This window comes from Protopterus annectens, chromosome 10.part0, assembly GCF_019279795.1.
Source record: "Protopterus annectens isolate FY-2018-M chromosome 10.part0, PAN1.0, whole genome shotgun sequence".
In the NCBI taxonomy this organism is placed as follows: domain Eukaryota; kingdom Metazoa; phylum Chordata; order Ceratodontiformes; family Protopteridae; genus Protopterus; species Protopterus annectens.
In genome coordinates, this window is record NC_056744.1 from 1,655,241,843 (window position 1) to 1,655,261,865 (window position 20,023).

The following is a 20,023-nucleotide window of genomic DNA, read 5'->3' on the forward strand; positions in this document are numbered from 1 at the left end:
AAGCAGTTGGTCTGTACAGCTCTTCCCCTATAGGGCACCATGTAGAGTCTATGCTGCTGCCCATAGCTCTATTCATTGGTGAGTTTGAGATAGAAACACTCAGCATGTGTTTTTTTTTTTTTTTGGACATGGGATAAACCCTACGGAGACACAGGGAGAACATGCAAACTTCAAACAGACATTGGTCAAAGGTCAGGATCAAACCTTGTACCTTGTGCATGGGAAGTGAAGACCTTAACCATTAAGCCATCTGGTCTCCTGATATACAACAGTAACATTAAAAGCAATCAGAAAGTGGATATAGTATGCACTCATGATTACAGAAAAGAGTAACCCCTTACATATGTAGAAAATCAGAGTGTTCAGATAAAATTTTACATTGTCTGTAACCCCTGATTTGACTCAGGATTTAATATTAGGAAAAGCACTATGGTAATGTGTGAGAAGGTAGAATCCATAGGCATAGTGTGGCAGGCATAGACCCTTAGCAAGAAAGGGATATATCAGCAGGCTAATATACTTATTCATTATAAGAAATGGTAGGCAGAAAAGCATGGCAGAGACAGTCATACAGAGATCCAGAATAAAAAAAACAGTGTAGTTTCTCTCCCAAAGCCTAAGGAGCTAGAATTTGGCTATTGTTAGACAGCTAAAAAATCATGTCTGTTATCAGAGGAATACCCAAATGAATAAGCAACAGACACACAAACTCAAAGAGATGTTAAAATAAGAAATGAAGGTGAACAAATAAGAAACTCTGAAGTAAAAGTCAGTTCATGATGGTATACACAGAAGCTTATAATGAGGTTTAGCACAGAAAAGAGAGGATAAAAATAGAATAGCGCTTGAGTGAAGAACCCCAGTGCAAAGTAAGTGCGGGTGAGAATGAAAATGCAGAATTCTGCTCCTGATTTTGCAAGTTAATCCAGGCCAGTGATGCTAGTAGTGCAATGGAGCTACACTTTCCTGAATACCAAGCCATGTCTTTATTTTGTAAGCACTCTTTTAAGCAAATAGTTTTGCAATATATTTCTTCCACTTTGTAAATCATATATTTTTCATTGAGAAATGAATTCAGAATGTTGTTAATGGTGTATATTTTCCAGAATGAACAATTAACTTTGATAGATATCTTCAGAAAAGACTATTTGCCTTCAATGAATTAAATAATATTTTCATGTTACTAATTTTTGCCCTTAATAAAGCTATATCTTGAGAAGTGCTTATAGTTTAGGCATATAGAATATTATTTTTGCCACATATCAAATCAAGCATATACATAATTCTGGGCAACTCCTGCACTTCACATTGCTTTAAAAAAGATAATTTCTATCAAAAATAACTAGATAATTCATTTAAAAATATAAAGTTCTTATATTTCTAGTGCTGTTTAGCAGTGCAGTTAGGTCAGGAATAGTAAACATTTACATTTATATTGCTGTTGAGATGTTTCAAAAGTAAAGAAAAGTGTTGCAGCTTGTAGTTCTGTTTCTCCCAGCTTGTAGTTCTTTCTCACCTGTAACAGTCTTTCTTCATCAAAAAGGTATGGAAATATCACTTTAGACTGTTCAAAAATCCCTTAAAAACTTTCCGAATCATCAAGATTTTGATCACCACTACTTTCCAATAATAAAGTATGGGAAAATAAAACAGAATTTTACAAAAAAAAGATAAACTTATTAAAAAAAATATTAGAAGATCACATCTATGCCTCCATCCTGGAATATAAGAAAGTTCTGACCAAGACCAGAACTCTTACAGTTGCAAAAACAGGACCTCTTCTTTCAGGGCACTATGGTTCTTCAAGACAAGCATATAAACACACTTACCTGGAGAGCTTAGTTTAGTTATCCAAACACACTGCATTCACTTTGCTTGGGTAATCTACTGCCACTAACAAAAAAGAAACAATTTTGGCACTGAAATTAATTGACCATACTATCTTGAATAGACTAACAAACTCCTATGTGGTTGGCCGACTCACCTGAAGACAGGCAGCAAACAGCACTACATTACAGAAATAGTACTCTTTTAAACATTACAAAGCCAGTCTGTCAATAAGTTTACATATATACAGACTGACATGAACATTTTTGGTGTTGTTATAGAAGGAAATACATTCTTTTAAACAGATGGATGGTACTTTGCAAAGCTTACTGCATACCTAACTAATACTGACTAAAGGATTCTGATCTATGACCTGGCTCCACTAAAGAATACATACAAGTTAAGCCATTCAAGTAGAAACACAGGTCATATGTGTTGCCCTACATTTGCACAAAGTTTAAACTCATCCAGTTCAATAGCCCCTGTATGGAATTCTCCAACTACTATTTTCCACAGAAAATAACTGCCACTGTGGTTTCTATACACATGCAGGCAGTGATCCAACGTGTGAAGGCTTTTCACGGATGTTGTTTGACCATAAGCTTAATATATAGAACCAAGGTGGGGAGGGGGTTAAATCCCTCAATATGGCATACAGGGAGACTTGTCAGACTGTGCTTAACTGAAGCTCCAACTAATTTGCACTATCACGTTGAAGCTTCAGCAAATTTTAACTTGACAAAATCAGCTTATAGCTAAGACAGACAGAGAGAACCAACTTTACTTAAATAAGGTCCTGAATGCTGGAAGCAATCCTGAATGTGTTTAATTCTGAAAAGTACAGTTTTGTACCTACGGTGGCTGTGGTGAATGTGGGAATGTGGTCAGGCGCTGACACAGTCTTTCCATGATAGGAATAACAGAATCTGATGCAATGTCCAATCCATTTAGAAATAGTCTGTTTTGAAATTGGGGCCTGTAGTTCAAACCCTTCTTGCTGAGAAGATAAGGGATGTTCAGCAATGATGCATCATGCCCCTTGCTGGTATATTCCAATTGCTGAATCTTTCCACTTTGCTAAGTAGACCTTCTGGTGGATGGGTCTTTGAGCCTCTGTAGTATCCGCTGAACTTCCTTGAGAGCCCTGGGCTTCTGATCTTTTAGTAATACTGAGGTCATCAGTGGCAGAGGTGGGAATGCATATGGTGCTAGGAGTTCCAGTTGAGAATGAGATCTAATTTTTCCAAGCCTTTGGATGGTCTTGAAGGACATCATGTTGTCTGCAATTTCACATTGGAAGTGCTTTTTACATGCTTCAAAGTAGTAAAAAATTAACTTGATACCAAAACAAAGTTACACTCTTCAGACAACTGCATATTAATTTTAGCATTCAGGGAGATGTTTCTGTTTTCAATCTCAGGTTATTTTTTTATTACAGTATCATTGTCATTGCAGCTCCTGTCCCTTCTTGCATTTGGTTTGTCCATGGACAACCTTCTTCCCATCTTAAATGATAACATATTTGTTATACAATTATTCATATGTTTGTCTAGTCAGTTGACAACTGGTATCTAACCAACAATAGTAATGAAATCATCCATCTAGACTTCAAACCCTACTTATGTATGTTTACCATTTTCCATTCAAGCTTTCCCAGCAATATCCTGCACTTTTAGTTTTGTTGCAATGGCATAAGTTACTGTGTTTTTTGTGTTGTCCTCAACACACATTTTCCGATAAGAAACTGGTCCAAGACCAGAGCAGCTATTGAGTTAACTACATAATAAATTAACAATACCTCAAGGTAGAAGCAATATCACAAAACTACAGATGGAGCTAATGACATCCTGCAATCCAGGCCCGGAGGTAGATTTAGCAAGATGTAGGGGCTTCTTTAATTGTATATCTTACACAGAAAGCCCACTGATAATAGTTTGTTCAGTTATGAACAGCTATAGTGACTGCAAATGCAAAAATGATATAAACTGGTATTTTAATTTAAAAGCTTAATATGCCCACTTTTTAGACCTGGGTTAGATTCTCAGATTCTACACTTTCATACTTTGGGATTCTGAGCAATTCATGAAATGAGGCTGGAGGAAAAATATCAAAGAGATCCATACCTGGTTAATAAACTTGACATTAGAAACATAAATTAGTGGAGAGACTGATGAATCATCTTATGCACTCTTTGGGATAAAGTAAGAAAGGGGATATTCGTGATCTCAAAAGCAAAACAGACTCTTAATTGGTGTGTGTTTCTTAAAACAAATAAATACTCACAGATGCACGGACGGACACACACACACACACACACACACACACACACACACACACACACACACACACACACACAGAAAATCCTAGATGTAGTACAGCAGTGTTTAAAGAAAGAAAGGAAATATGACTTCATTTAAAAAAAACTTTAAAAATGAGTGAACACACACAGTAAATAGACTAAAACGATAAAGCAGAAACCACTGTAAGATTTTATACATGAGAGGCATATTCAAACAAGAAACAGAAAAGGAAGAATCACTTGAGACTATATAAGGTCAACAAGGTGAGAATGACGGACAGAGGTTTGGCTGTGTAAAGACCATATGAAATTGCAGAGTTCCACCAAACAAGTATACAGTGCACTTCTCAGAATTATTAAGACACATTAGTTTACTATTGCACTTGTAAATCAAGACTAAAGATCTTACTTCTTAAGCTAGACTGCACTTACCCACTGAAAGCATGGCTTCATAGTTCTGTACCATCACCTCCCTGTAAAGGTCTTTATCTTGTTTTTTTAACATCTTCCACTCATCGTCCGAGAAAGTCACAGCAACATCCTCAAAAGTTTCTGGTACCTGGAAATGAAACAACATTTTTTTCCTTGCTTTCTTCTTTTTTGGATGGAATATAAATTATGCAGTTCTACAGCAACAATGAGTACGTGTTGCTAGTTTATTTGGCTGATAGGATGACTGGACTGCAAGATCACAGTTTTAGCCACAAGCTTATGACAAAATGGAATAAAGTCATGCACAGAAGATGCACATTATTTTTGGTAGTTGGCAATACAGTTAGTATTGGTCTCTCTGTAGCTATATCAGTTAAGAATTATGTAACAAATACAAGGTTTTCCAATATGTAACTTTCTCAGCATACAACCAATTATTTCTAGCACAGTTTTTTTTGGGTGGGGGGGGGGATAATTTGTAGAACATATCAGCAAAAAAAAATGTGGCACCTTTCAGAAGTTCATGATGTTGTTTGCCTAACTTGTAGGAAGCAGGTTTAGAATTTTTGTAGTTGTTTCTTAAAAGCAGTATTGTTCCTAGGCAGATTTAGGCTTAAGCTTTTTAATTGCTACTGTGCTCCAATGGTGTTACTAAAAACTCTTTTTTTATGTCACTAATTAGCTGTGGAAATGTTTGCACTAATCCAGATTTAGTAAATGGATATTATTCTACGGAATGAGAAAACAGAGTTGCAGTCTGGTTGGGACATAACTGGTATCCAGTCTACAGACTGCAGATGGTTTACTGTGTTTAGTACACAGTAAGTTACTGTTTTCCCAGGTGTATGCAAAATTTACTTGGACTGTCCTTTGTATGTTACCATTTTTGGTACTGTTAGAACACTGTAGGTTTTATGGGGATATAGGGTTAATTAAACAAATTTTTAAGTTTTTTTTATGCTATGTTTGGTATTGCGAGATGTACAGTCAACTCATGATGTATTTGTACTACTTACATAGGTACTTACCTATAAATGCTAGTTAATTTGCTAACCATTGCAGTATATTCAGCAAAGTAATTAACACATTACAATGCAATAACAAATGATGAAATTAAAATGGCACATTGAAAAATACACTAATAAACAGAGAATAAAACATTTCAACAGGAAAAAGTTAATTAGAAAATTGCATTACTGCAACCTGTTTTTTTACAGTGCAATTCTGTAAAGGTTACATACAGAAAGCTGTTCAGGCATAATTATGCTGGAATGTATGCTACCCCAGTTACCCTTTTAACATATGTCCTATAATGTCATAAGCTACATGCGTCATAATAGGAACACTTGTAATCCTTCATTAAATTAGTTTTTCTCTGAATTTCCTGTCACCATTTATTTTCCTCTTGTGTTATCAAAAGGAGTTCCAAGAAGCTGGAGTAGGTAGAATTTGGACCCTGCATAGGATCATAGGACATTGCTAGGCTACTGGCCCTGAAGCCCTTATAAGCCTAGTCAAGAGATTAGCCCATGTTTAGGCAAATTAGTACCGATATCCCTGTCCAGCAAGGAAATGGGTGGAATCCCAGGGGTATATTTTCCGTTTCCCATCCAGTTATCCAGGTTGCGTTTTAAAAGGGGTAAAGAGGTACCAGCTTGATGTTGAGAGGGAGTCTATTCCACAGATGGGTGAATATCTGGGACACAAACCTGTCCCTCCAACAAGTCCTGTTGATGTCACAGACCAGGCTGAGGCTGCACGTGCGAGTTACTCGAGTGGAGCTTGACTTGCGGACATGTAGCAGTCCCATCAAGGTGGGGTCCGTGATCACCTTGTATACCAGACAGAGGTCACCTCTGAGAAGTCTGTATGAAACTGAGTAGAGGGATAGGGCTTTTAGCCTGTCTGTGTATGGTGGACGTCTGAGGCCCTGGATTCTCCTGGTGAGGAACCTCTGTGGTTTCTCCAGCTGCTGCATATGCTTTATGAGGTACATGCCAAAAGGGGCACTGTACTCAATAATGGGCCTTTATAAGGGAAGAATACAGGGATGTTATGACCTCCTTGTCCCTGGATGAGATACCCTTACTTATGAAGTGGGCCATGTAGAAGGCTTTCCATACAACGGAGGCAACATGGTGGTCAAAAGTCAGGTTGCTATCAACCTGGGTGCCCAAATCCCTCAATTTTGAGTGCTTAGGACGTTGTTATTAATATGATAATTTGTGGGGATGTCACTCTCCCCAAAGGGGATGATAATGCATTTTTTGGTATTCAGCTTGAGGCCATGTTTCTGGCACTAGTCATTTGAGTGAGACTCTCTTGAAGGATGTCCACATCACTAGGGGAATTGATAACAGCACCCAGTTTGCAGTCATCTGCAAACTTGGTCAGCCATAGCCCACTGGTTTTGGCCTGCACCTCAGAAAAGTATATCCCAAATAACAGAGGCCCCAAGATTGAACCCTGGGGTACACCACTTGTTACAGGTGTACTGCTTGAGTTGGCTTCCCCTATTTTGACTACATGGGTTCTATCAGTGAGCCAGTTTGCTACCCATCTGGTAACATACGGACTGATGCCTAGTTGAGAGAGTTTATCAGAATAGTGTCAAAGGTTTTGGCCAAGTCAAGGTAGGTGGTGTGAACCATCTTTCCCTTGTCCATGGCTTTGGTGACTGCCTTAAAGACGTCGACCAAATTTAGTAGACACGACCTCCCCTTAACAAAGTCAAACTGTGTGTGATCAAGTGTTTGGAGGTTGCCAATGTTCTTGTTAATGAGGTCCATGATAATCCATTCCATACCCTTGCAGATCAGGCTAGTTAGGCTGATGGGTCTATAATTTCCCAGGTCAGTGGACACTCCAACTTTGTGTAAAGGGATGACAGTGGCTGTCCTCCACTCAGCTGAGATGAAGCCAGTACTCAGGCTTTGGTTGAAAAGGGTGCCTGATGGTGCTTCAAGTTCCTGCCCGAGTTCACGTAGGATGCAGCCTGGGATGTTATCGGGTCCCATGGAGGTTGTATTTTGTGCCTTTGAGAGAGCAGTGATGACCTGTTCCCTAGATATAAGGGGAAGGGGCAGATACTGGGGATGTCCTGATTTACTGATGGGGGGGGGGCAGAGGGGTAAGGTTTTTGCTGAATCTGTTAGCCAGCAAGTTTGCTACATATATGGCATTTGCATATTTGGTGTCCTTGACCAACCGGCTCTGAACAGATCTGGGTGCTTCCTTTGAGGTTGCGGATATATGTGAAGAAGGCCTTATGATTGTCTCTAGTAGATGTGACCAATTTGGACAAGAAGTTTAGGTTGGAGGATTTCACTAGTGATCTTATTTGCTTGTTCAGGCTAAGGAGATATTGTTTCCAGTTGGGCACCTGCTCCTTCTTGCTCTTGGACAGCAATTTTTTTTCCTTTTGTTATAGAGTTTATTTATTGCAGATGTCCACCAGACAGGTTTACTCCTTCTTGGGGAGGATGATTTAGTCCTGTCTGGTATTCTTGATTCCATGCATCTATATAAATGCTCGTACAGTTATTTGGTGTAGTTTTGGATATTGGTGCCAGCTCCTACAGAGAGGGAAAGGGCTGTGAAGCTGTTTATACCATCCCTCAGGAGGCTTTAATCAGCTTTGGAGAAATTTTTATGTCTGATCCTAGCTGGGGGTTGGGGAAGATGGTGACTTTAAAAGTGACCGCTTTGTGGTTGGATCGTACCAGGGAGGATGATACTATAGGAATGCTACAGTAGTTACTCATACCAAGCCCAAGATATTATTCACCCCTTGTGGGGGTATCGACTAGTTGTTCCAAGGCATTTGCATTGACATAATCAAGGAATCTCTGGGCATTTGTGTTCTGGCATGAGTAGTTCTTCTGATCTATGTTTGGTAAGTTAATGTCACCCAGGATCAGGGTAAAGGGTTGAATCTTGATATATTCGAACAGGTACAAATAGGTGGATTGGGCATATTGAGTCTGATTTGGGGACCAGTAGCTAGCTATGATTTGAATAGGGGACTTGTCAATGGTTACTTGCATCTGGAGTGTGGCCTGTGCATCATACTATTTGACCAGCCTGGAGGGGTGTACGTCTTTAATGTATATTGAAACTCCATCTCCTTTGGCTTTACTGTCCACAGTTTGGGGTCTGAATGTATAATAGGATGAGTACCCAGGTAAGGCTGAGGTGTTCTCCGCACCTTTGAATCAGGTTTCTGTGACTGCACAGATGTCGGCGTTTTCCAGGGTTAGGAATGCACGTTTCCACACAGTCAGTACTCGTAGGCTGAATCCAGCAGTACACACACACACAGACACACACACAGACACACAGACACACACAGCAGAATAGCTGTAGATATACCCATCCCACCTACACACCTATAATTATATTCTCTCACTCCTATGTGGACTCCTACATGGATAGGTATATGCATTCTACCTAAATAACTATCCATGTAGAAGAGAGCATATAAGGATAACATCAACACAGCATTGACTCCACTTATGAAACTGACCATCTACTGATATTACCCACACATGTAGATGTACATAGACATAATTATACAACATGAAAACTCATGAGTCCAGCACGGGATGGCTACTTCAATTTAAAGCTCAGTAATCTTGCAATGATGTCCATGCAAAGCAGAGAAGGTTAGAAAGATTATGGAAAATCCCAGAATGGACAGCTTGTGAGGGCAGAATTTAATCTCTTTCCTTACAGTACAACTCCCTCAGCAGATGAAACACTGTCAAAAAAGAGGTAAAAATACTGAATATGATAAGTGGCCTCAAAGTCGAGGTTGCCAGAATGTGCAAAAGTATGACCAGTTAATGTTAGGACATAATGGAATTACTAGGTAAAACAGACAGTTGTAAAGCAAACCACACTCAAATCTGTCACATGATCATGGAAGAATTGGGGAGCCAAGAGTAATGAGGATGGAGAAACTTGGTTACTACAACAAAGGGATAAGAGGAAGAATAGAGGGTGATGGGAAATATCTGCATCACTGTCCTCCTGGAAAGTGTGGGTGGTCATGATATGCTCAGAGGATGACAGAAAGAGCTCAGAAAAATCCCCAGTCATTCTGGTATCCTGCAAGTTTGAAAAGAACTTGTGCATAGGACAGATAAATGGGATGTCAAAGGGAGAAGACCTAGACAAAGTGTGGTAAAGCTGTATCCCTATACCACAAAATTATTTCTGATGCAGCATGACTGAGTGTCAAGTGGTGTCACAAAGTTAAAAAAGGAACCTCGTTACTGACCATGCACAGAAAGTGAGAAGCATTAGGGAGCTTGAAGGGCTGGTTGTGTAAAGTGCAAGCAAGAATATGGCTTTCCTAGCATAATAGGTTTGTTCTCAAATAGAGAGGCACAGAAAGCTTGTTAATATGGTGGAGGTTGTGGCAAAAGTACTGGAAGAAACAGCACTGTGTGACATAAGAAAGTGGAGCTATACAATGTCATTAGATGCAGGAGGTAATTCTGAATATCAGAGGAGAGGGGAATCCAGCAGTACACACACACAGACACAGACAGACAGACAGACACACACACACACACAGACGCACAGCAGCCCTCGAGGGGAAAAAGCAGGACAAGCTCTTCCCCTACGTAGGTAAGGGTGCACCACTTGTAGAGGACTGCAAGTGCAAGGGACAAGATGTGGCCAGGGTAACAGGAAGAGGAAGTGAAACCAGGATACATCATATCTGTGTCAAGCAGGGGAGGTAGAACAATTTGCAAGCAGAAGTTCGATGGTGTGATCATTAGATGGATTAAGTCTCAGGTGGATTGGACTTGCACACAACCAGCAAGTGGAAGAGACACACCAATATCTCATGGAGATGCTGACATGGTCAGAAGGGATACCTAAACAGTGAACAAAAATTTATTCCATGCTGCTTTTCTGAAGCAGAGGTCAATAAGAAAGATACCACATAAGTAATATACAACAAAGCCCAGTAAGGGACCACTATTATTATAAACTCCCTGTCCCTGCACCTTTGGGGGGAAAGTGCACATTCCACAGAAGTGGAGTCCACTGTCAGTGAAGCAGTTTTTAAATTTTAAGTTGCAATAAATAAAAGACAACTGAAAGAATATTGGTCAGAAGACAAGGTGGATATGATGTGTTGAAGAGTTTAGGCCAGAAGGAACTATGAATGTATGATGTCAGAGATGGGTTGGTGGCATAATAATGGAGGGTTACGGGGAGGGGCAGGAGGACCTCTGGAATATTACCCATAAAGCTGTTCCTTCCCTTCCAGTTCCCTTTCTGATTGACAATGAATTGCAAGACTGACAGGATGAAGCAAGTTTAAAAGAATCTGTACTGGAAGTGGAACAGTTTTCTTGGTAAAGCATGCATAGGAGAAGATGCCTAAAGGTACAAAAAGAGAGCAGTTGGAGAAAGAGTTCACGATGAGACTGCTTAGTATGTCCAGAACTGTGACCACTGTGGACAAAAAAACAGTGCCCACAGATGTCCAGAGGGCTCCAAAAGGTATGATTGTTATATTTGGGCTCAATTTCCTGTAGGTCATCCTGCTAGGCAATTTATTTGCTGTACCCAGCAATGCACAGTGCTCATTTTGTACTATGGGTCATGAAAACCACTAGGATTTTGTATTTTCTTCTTTCAGAGTTCAGACTTTTGTTGCCTCAGGATTTTGGTTTTACCCTTATGGTTTTCAGCCATGTATGCTTCAATCTTATGAAACGAGCCTTACTAAAACTGAAACCAAACAGGCTCTTCAAATGTACATATTTCTGCAGTGCTTAAATATATTAACTTATTTGGAAACTAGCTGGGCTCAACTTTCTTCCCCCAAGAGCTAAAATACTGAAAGTAGGAAAAGGAATATCTACTTTTGAATCCAAACAGAAAGGACTGCCTTGGACTCTTACGTAAAGAGAACACAACTGCCAAGTGAGATACTACATTATTGCTGGAATGTACAGGTGGGTTATACTTCTGGACAGTGCTCAAACTGGATTCCATGTGTATGTCTAATTATACAACTATTGATGGAGCTAGACAGATGTGCTGTATAGCTTGCATTTATCACAGATGAAAAAAAAATCAATATCCTTTTCAAATATATTTGTTGCTAAAGACTCTCATCTTCATAAACAGCTCCACTGGCCTAAATAGACAAAGCCTAGACTACTGCCCAGGTGTCCAAAGATGGATTAACAGCTTGGGCAGTTGATGAATTTGGCAGGGAAGGATGGATGTGCTCAGTCTGGGAGGGTGGTGGTTTAGAGCTGTCCGATTCCACATTTCCTAGGAGGAGGGGGCAATGGCATAAAAGGCAGTTCTTGGGGGCATTCAGCAATAAGTTGATTCAGCAGTAGCTCTCATTGTGAGTGCATGGGAGTGTATATCCACATCAGGGATAACAAAGTGGTTCTTGTGACGATGCACATTATCTATCCCTTCACCCAGGGGAGGCATAAGACCTAATAAATATGTGCTTATAGCTGGCATGTTGATGACAATACAGACCACTGCTGTGGTTTTATGTGGGAGGAGTACCCTGGGTGGGGTAAGAAATAGGCATGGATGAGAGGGGGTGAATGGTCAGGGCAAAAAGCAAACAGAAAAAAAAACATGTTTGGTTGTAGAGCATAATACACAGTAACACGAGAAGGGTAAAGTCCTAAGGTACTACTTTAAACTCCCCATAATGCACAATACTTCAGAGCTACTACATTAAATGCAAGGATCACAGCCCCATATGATGGGCTTGGGGGCTTGATCCCCAACTACCATATTTCAAATTCATTATCTTTCTCCATGTTTTGCTTAAGTCAAATCCCAATTATCCCCCCCACCCCCAAGTGGCATTTTTCAAATTCTTGATCTTTTTCTATGTTTAAGCCAAATCTCAAATTTGTCATGTCTCCAAAAAGACATCATGTTTGTATAATAACACCAAGACAAAAATACTGTTTAAACAACAACAAAAATAATTTGTGTGGTATTTATTACTTTTCAGTTACCCATCAAATAAATTTAAACATGCAATGTTTTTACAGCCACGAAGAATTAATAAAATGGGAATGAGTAATTCAGAATTAGGCACATTACTTTGCTCAGTTTATTTAGTTTGCTGGTCCTCTCCATGGAAATCTTTAGATAAAGGTGAAAGACATGTATTCTAAAGAGAAATTAGACTATTTTGTCTGCTGTTATGTTTACTTACTTAATTTATTTATTGCATTTGTATATCGGGAAGGTCCACTGGGCCTAGATGAGCTCATTTTCAGTGGAGGCCCGGGGAGAAAAGCTCCACATAGCTTAAACAGTACATACATGAAATAAACAAACAGTACAGTGTAGATACAGTCACAGTGCTTGGGATACTGTAAGCACAAAGCATATTCTCATAGATTAAAAATAAATACATGAAATAATACACAGTACACAGTATAAACAGTCACAATCTTTGGAGTAATATGAGCTCAAAGAACAGATTATATGCCTATACAGTACATATTTGGATTGTAAAGTTATAAAAATTACAGTTAATGAGATGGCGTGAATAGAGCAACAGTTGTTTGACTATTAACAGATCGAGGTTTATCGGCAAGAGCAGTGAAATATATAAAGACAGAGAAGTACATATGCAGTCAGTTTAGGTAAGTGAGAGATGGAAAAGGATGCAAGTGTGGGAATGCAATAAGGTAAACGGTTATAGTGCAAGGAGTCAGGTTTTGGAGAGTGTTGTACAGGCACAAGAACATAGCCAGAGAAAAGAGACGCATTGTCTGAGGGACTTCTTGAAGAGAGCAGGATTGCTGGTGGTTCTTATTGGAGGTGGGAGGGAGTGCTATAGTTTTGAGACAGTAAAAGAGTAGAGCATCTGACCGGCTGAGAGAGTTGTTTTTTTTTACTTTGAGCAGTAGTTTGTTTTCTGATCTAAGAGGTCTGTTTGGGTGATACAGAGTCAGTAAGGAAGAAAGAGATGGGCAAACCGCTGGTTTATACATACATTTATGTGCAGTAGTTAGTTTTAGGTAAATGAGATAGTGTGGAAGTTCGGGTCAGTTTAGTTGTCGTAGTGATAAACAGTGGTGGGCTGAAAATGTTGCATTAAGGACATATTTAGCAACCTTATTATAACATGAGTCGAGTTTGGTTTTCGGAGAGGACTGGATATTGGTAAGGACTGGAGCACCATATAAGAAAGAAGGTAGTAGGAAGGATGTTGCTAGAGCCTTTTTTGCAGTGAGCAGTTTTTGGTGAGTTTTTTTGATGTTGCTATAGATATGCAGGTCGAATGTTAGGTTTTCGTCTATGATGACAACTAGTAGTTTAGTACTGGGAACAACTTCAATGACAGTGTTGTTCTGGGAGTGGACAGAGAGTTCACTCTTGTTAAGGGTGGCGGATCTTTTGGAGGTGAATATTAGAAGTTTAGTTCTATTAGGGTTTAGGGCAAGATGGTTTTTGGACATCCGAGTTTTGCTGGATGTAAAGGCATTTTGGGTAAGTTGTTGTAGTTGAGATGTAGATTTGGCAGTGCAGATGATTGTAGAATCATCTGCATATTGGATGACATTGCCTTGGGTAACAGTGGAATGAAAGTTGTTAATGAATATGCTAAATAGGGGGGAGCCCAGTATAGATCCATGGGGTACCCCTGTTGTAGTGTTTAGGAGTGGGGAGAAGAAGTGTTGCCATTTAGTGGATTGTTGCCTATTGGAGAGAGTTAGGAAACCAATTTAGGGATGGGGTGAGATACTCAAGTTGGAGAGTTTGCAGGGAAGAAGGGGATGGAATGTTTTATCAAAGTCCTTTGAGAGGTCAAGGAAGAGTGAGGAAACAAAGTAACCGGCATCATGAGCCTTATTTACAGTGTCCATACAGGAAATTAGTGCGGTGTTAGTACTATGACCTGGCCTAAAGCCGTGATGAGCGGGAGAAAGGATTTGGTTTGTAACCAGATCAATGAGAAACTGATTGTGGACACATTTTTTCTAATATTTTATAAATGGGATTGGTCAGTAATTGGAGATGTCAGAGTTGTTGCTGCCTTTATGAAGTGGAAGGAAGTATGCTTTTTTCCAGATATGTGGAACAAGGGACTCCTGAACTGATCTGTTAAGGAGTGTTCTGATAGGGTAGGCAATGGAACTTAAGGAAAGTTGTAGGAATTCTGGTGGTAAGTTGTCTGGTGCATTAATACAAGGTTTGAGTTTAAGAAGTTTTTTTTTTTTTTTATGATGGAGGTTGGTATAGGTGAAAGGGAAAAAATAGGTAGGGAGGAAGTTGGGGAGAGGGATGAGGAAGGTTTGGCTGGATACAGATTTATTTGTGGGAATGTGGTGCTGAGTTCAGCTATGGTACCAATAAAATAAGATTTAAAGAGTGAGACTATCACAGTGGGTGTTTTGTCTGGAATGGGGCAAGGATTGTTATTTGAACCTGGATGAAGAAGAGAGTTGAGTGCTCCCCAAAATTTATTAGGGTTTAGTTTATGTTGGTCTTGAAGATTTTGAAAGTGTTCTTTTTTGTTTTTAATGACTAGTCATTTTACCTGATTGCGTAGCTGTTTATAATGAGGTCAGAAGGATTTTTATTTTTTTGCCAAGCTATCCAAGCTTTGTCCCTTTCAGTCATGATTTGTTTTGTGGGTTTGGTTGTTTTTTTTGGCAGAGTGGAGCTTAACTATTTAAAATCCTATGAAATGTTGAACTGAAGAATTCAACAGCATCATTGAGTGGGAGAGTTTTTAATGCTGTGCAATTGATGCTTAGGAAGATTTCATTAAAGGTGATAGGGCAGAAGTGAGAAAGGGCTCGGTTTGCTTAAATTGGTGTTTATTTGGTACTGAGGTAGATTTATGCACTATGAAGGCTGATGAGTGATCACTAATGGTATTTTGACAGTATACCACAGGAGGATATATTGTTAGGTTCTGAGACCAAGATCCAGTGCAAGATTGAGCCCATGTTGCTTTTATGGTTGGGTCTAGTTATATTGGTGATTAGCTGGGTCTAGTTGTATAGGTTGATGTTGGTGGAAGGGTGCTGATTACAGATATCGAGCTAGTTAATATTAACATCCCCTAAGATGATAGTTTCATTTTTAATATTATTAGTTGTCCAGGCAAGGATATCTTCTAATGCAGGCATGTTAGTGCCTGGGGGTATGTATAAGACCATGATACAAAGGCTTTTATGACTGTTCAGTTTAAGGAAGTCTACTAGTAACTCTGCTGTGGGGAATTGTGGGACAGGTTTTGACTATTGAACTACAGTGAAGGTGTTTGGATGCACCAAGGTGACACCACCATCTTTTTAATTGTAGTCTGTCTGTTCTAAGACAAGCATAGCTGGGAAAGAGGAATTCAGCATCTCTGACATATGGTTTTAGCCAGGTGCCAAGTATGCAGGTGTGGGATTTTATTTCTTATGTTTTACAGACTAAGGGTTGTGAAGTTTAGGGATCTTAAGGGGTTAGGGGAATTGTAAGTGGTGGGGAAGGGACCAGGATTTGGATGTATGTCTCCACACTGAATTAAGTTGTGTAAATCGGGAGAGCTGTAGGTTGAAGTTTATTTTTAGTTGTGTGGTAGCAGTGTTGAGTAAGGTTACTACACTGTTTTTTTTTTTTTTGAAGAAGGGATTTTTAGTTTGGTCAGTAAGATTAAGTTTATTGCGTATAAAGTAAAGCCTACTGCGGGGTAACTGGGGAGATATTGTATAAATGTGGTTGTTGTACTGGTAGGTTTGTAAGTTATATAGGTTGTTTGATGTGCTGGTAGTTGTAGTATGACATAGAGGGATACTGAGAATGTAAAGAGAATAGTACAGGAGAAGACAGACATTGTGGGGAGGTGAGCTATGTGTATAAGAAATATGCTGTGTGAAGGAATGGCAGTGTTGTAGGGATGTAACTTAAGGAATTGTGGAAGTAATAATGTTATGGGAGAGAGTACAAATGGATGAACAGAGAAGTTTGTTAGTGTGATTATAATTATGGTTGTATAGTAGATGTAGTTATAGGGTGTGTAAGAGATGGGAGTAGATTATATGGGAGTGGGATAGACAAAGATGTGAAGCAGCTAGTAGTGGAGGATGGGAAGCAAAACGGAGGATGAAATTAGAAGAGGTGTAAGATAAGGGGGTGGGGTAGACAAAGATGTGACGTAGTTAGTAGTGGAGGATGGGAAGCTAAGCAGGAGGATGAAATGTGAAGAGGTGCAAAGTAAGGGGGTGAGGTAGATCAAGTATTATAGGGTGTGTAGAGATAGTGGGAGGAGGTGGAGGATAAAGGAATAGGATTGGAGGAGGTGTTAGGTTGGGAGGAGTTGGCTAGGTATAAATGTAATTGAAGTGGGGGAGGGCAGGAATGGGGGTAGGGAAGGACAGCGTAGTGAGCCCAAGCATAGCAGGGCTACACCCAGTCAGAGCTTCTGGCAAAGAAAAACAATCAGTGGATGAAGAAGGACTCAAACATAGTGAGCAAGGTAAGTCTTAGCAGTAGCAGAAAGGAAGGAATACAAAGGGATGGGCCAAAGTATCCAGAGATTGGAGGTCTGACAAGTAGAAATGGAGAGTGGACAGAAGATGGGGTTTAGGATACTCAGAAACAGTAGTAAGGCATTGTTATGGGGCAGTGTAGTCCCAGAAAAAAGAGTGTCACTTTAAAGATTACAAGAATAGGCAGCAGTGAGAACTGTAAGGTTATGGAGTGAGTAATGAAAGCCGAGAGAAGTAATGAGATAGTGGCTTTATGAGGGAGATAGGTTAGAGTATTAAGCACAGTAAAATGCATAGGGGGTGTTATTTGGGTGGAAGGGCATATTACAAAAGATGGAGAGTAATTGGTAGTGTGCAGAGAATCCTGTGGAGAGTTCATAGCTATAGAGTTAGGTGAAAATAAAAAAACATACGTATTATATTATGGCAGGAAGGCTTGAAAGGACTAAACTTTCAGCAATAGGTCACACTCTTGGATGCAGGTGTTGTTAGAGAAAAAAGTTCCCAAAGTGTTAGGTGTTGCAGCACAATGGGGAATTGACTATGCAGAAACAGGAGTGTATACACCTGGAAAAAAAGGGAGAAGAAAGTGGATAAGTGTAAGGAGGAATATGGCTGATAGAATGTAGTTATAAACCTGGTTAGAGCTGTAACTGGTGTTGATAGAGGGCAGATGATACAAAAGGGGGGGGGGGTAATAGAATGGGGAGGACCAGTACTTATAACAGGATGGTGTACAATTCAGACAGAGCAATACAGTAAGGTAATGGCAGTGAAACAGTGTGACAGTGCACTTGGTTAGGTGCGACTAAAATAAAAACAGCTATATATACAGTATAACATGCATGCACACAAATGGTATTAAATGCAGAAAACGACTAGTTCACCAGCTATTATTAACTTATGTAGTTTGTTTCAGCTTACCTGGCAGGGGGAATACCATGATCAAGAAGGTGGTTTGCCCAGGGTGAGGTTATTCCATTACACTTTTGGATGGGTTGACCCCTGTGATTTCTCCAAATGTAGGAAACTCAACCACATAATTTATGACAATGTTATCTCAAATGCTTCCTCACCTCAGATGCCACAAGTTATTCTTCTTTCCAGAACTAAACATGAACAAAAGTAGAAAAGAAAATCACACTTACACTAAGCAAACAAGCAGGTTCCTGTTTGATATCCAAGGTTTTGTCTGATGTCTCCAGAGTAGCCATAACATCATTTTCAGTGTGTTTGATCTGTTTTTCCATCACGTTTTGAGATTCGACTTCTGTTTTCTTCATCTCCCAGCTACCAATAAATGCTGCCATTTTAGAGTCAATAATGTTACGTTTAGTGCAGTCAATGTTTTCTTCTATTTCTTTCATGTTTGTTTCCTCAGTATTAATTTGCTAGATGTGTTTTTGTTGTCTGACTTGGAGAAATTGGTGCAGTTTTGTAGACTCCCGTGAAATGCATTATTCCATACTAAAAACATATTCCTAGGAAACAATGAATGTACAAAAAGATACTCTGAAAAACTGTACATTATAGTAGAAGTTGCAACCATGCACCTGTACAGCTAACAAAATGAAAACAGACCAATCCACTAACACAGACAAATCATCTTTCTGCAGCACTGGTGACATGGGGCTTGGTTTGAAGACTAAGCCCACCAGTACGGCTGACAAAACAGTCCTGGTGAACTATACATGACCCTTAAAATACAGCAGCAATTATGGCAATGTTCAGCTGAAGGAGATGTGAGGGAATGAAGAAGGACACATTCCATAAAGGAGGAGGCAGGTACCTGACTGGGTGATATGTCTGACTATCCTCCCAAACAGTTTTTTATTTTTGTCTAAGACAGGCTTTATGAGTAAACTATCTCTCAGGACAGGCAGTCTTTCTAGAATGAGTGATTCAACAGTTCCAAAGGGCTAAATGGGACTAGCCCCCTATGAAAACTAGTCACTTTGGTAGCACACAGAGTTTAGGTGCAGTTATAGTGCTTGGACCCTGGCCCAGGCCAAAGTGGCAGGGGAATGTCATACCTGAAAAATCATGGTCTTCTGTAGTATGTAAAACATTATTAAAGAAAGGAAAAAGTGGGACTGATGAACCACCATTTTATTTCTACAATAAGAAAATCTGTACATGCACTAGTGAAATATCTGTTCTGCCATTCAATCACAACATCGTCTAAGGATTGTTAATGCAACAGTCAGTACAAATTCTGTACTGGCCAGTATATGGTCTGTGTCTGAAATATAGGAGTGGACAGCCAGACATGATGCCAGGGATAAAGCTGTGTCAATGATGCATGTGACGTACATTTGTTTAGAAGCTCTCTTAATTGAAAATCACTGGTTGGAGAGGATGGGTGTGTCCAATATAGAGGGATGGATGGCAGCAGCATGGACATAAACTGAAATTCCTTGGAGGACGGGCAATGTTGTAAAGTGTGCCCTGAAAGTAGACTTTTGGCAGAAGCCTTCAAAAGCAATTGTAGAAGTGCATACACTCACAAGGGGAAAGGTATAATGGGTCCCTGCAGTCACACAGGTAGGACATCCCACACCCAATGGGTGGGGTTAGAACTACAGAGAATGCCTTCGGTTGCCTTGATGTTAGCAAGGACATAACCCTCATAGCTGCTTATATGTTGTCTTCCCCAAATGGCTCTCATCTCATATGATACTAGGGTTATAATCCCTTGCATAGAGGAATGAATGGGATGTGTCAGATTGGGCATAACCTAAGGGTCAGCAGGTACTAGGACAAAAATTACCTTGAAAAAAAATTATGAGTAGACATTTTACAGTTAGGGAAGATATCAAAGATAAAGAATAAATCATGTCACACTGTGTGACAAACAGATAAAATAATGCACAGCTATTAAGGTGAGTCAGTGGTGGTGGAGGTGACAGTGCAGATTATCCTGATGTGCTGACAGATACAGTCCAACAGCATG

General features: G+C 39.7%; 1 protein-coding gene and 1 pseudogene across 4 annotated transcripts in view; one reads left to right on the forward strand and one right to left on the reverse strand.

The window, feature by feature from the left end:
* The window catches only part of LOC122813863 (gastrula zinc finger protein XlCGF26.1-like), a 137,308-nt gene that overhangs the window by 39,339 nt on the left and 77,946 nt on the right, over positions 1–20,023 (reverse strand). For 3 of the 4 annotated variants that reach the window (XM_044086403.1, XM_044086401.1, XM_044086402.1), the window contains 2 exons: positions 18,219–18,551; positions 4,559–4,685 (listed from right to left, as the gene is read on the reverse strand). In XM_044086403.1, coding sequence (XP_043942338.1) covers positions 4,559–4,685; positions 18,219–18,437 — 346 coding nt within the window. In that variant the 5' untranslated portion in view covers positions 18,438–18,551. The remainder of the gene's footprint in view (positions 1–4,558; positions 4,686–18,218; positions 18,552–20,023) is intronic. The other variant, XM_044086404.1, reaches the window with a different exon arrangement.
* On the forward strand, positions 17,987–18,130 carry LOC122814565 (annotated as a pseudogene).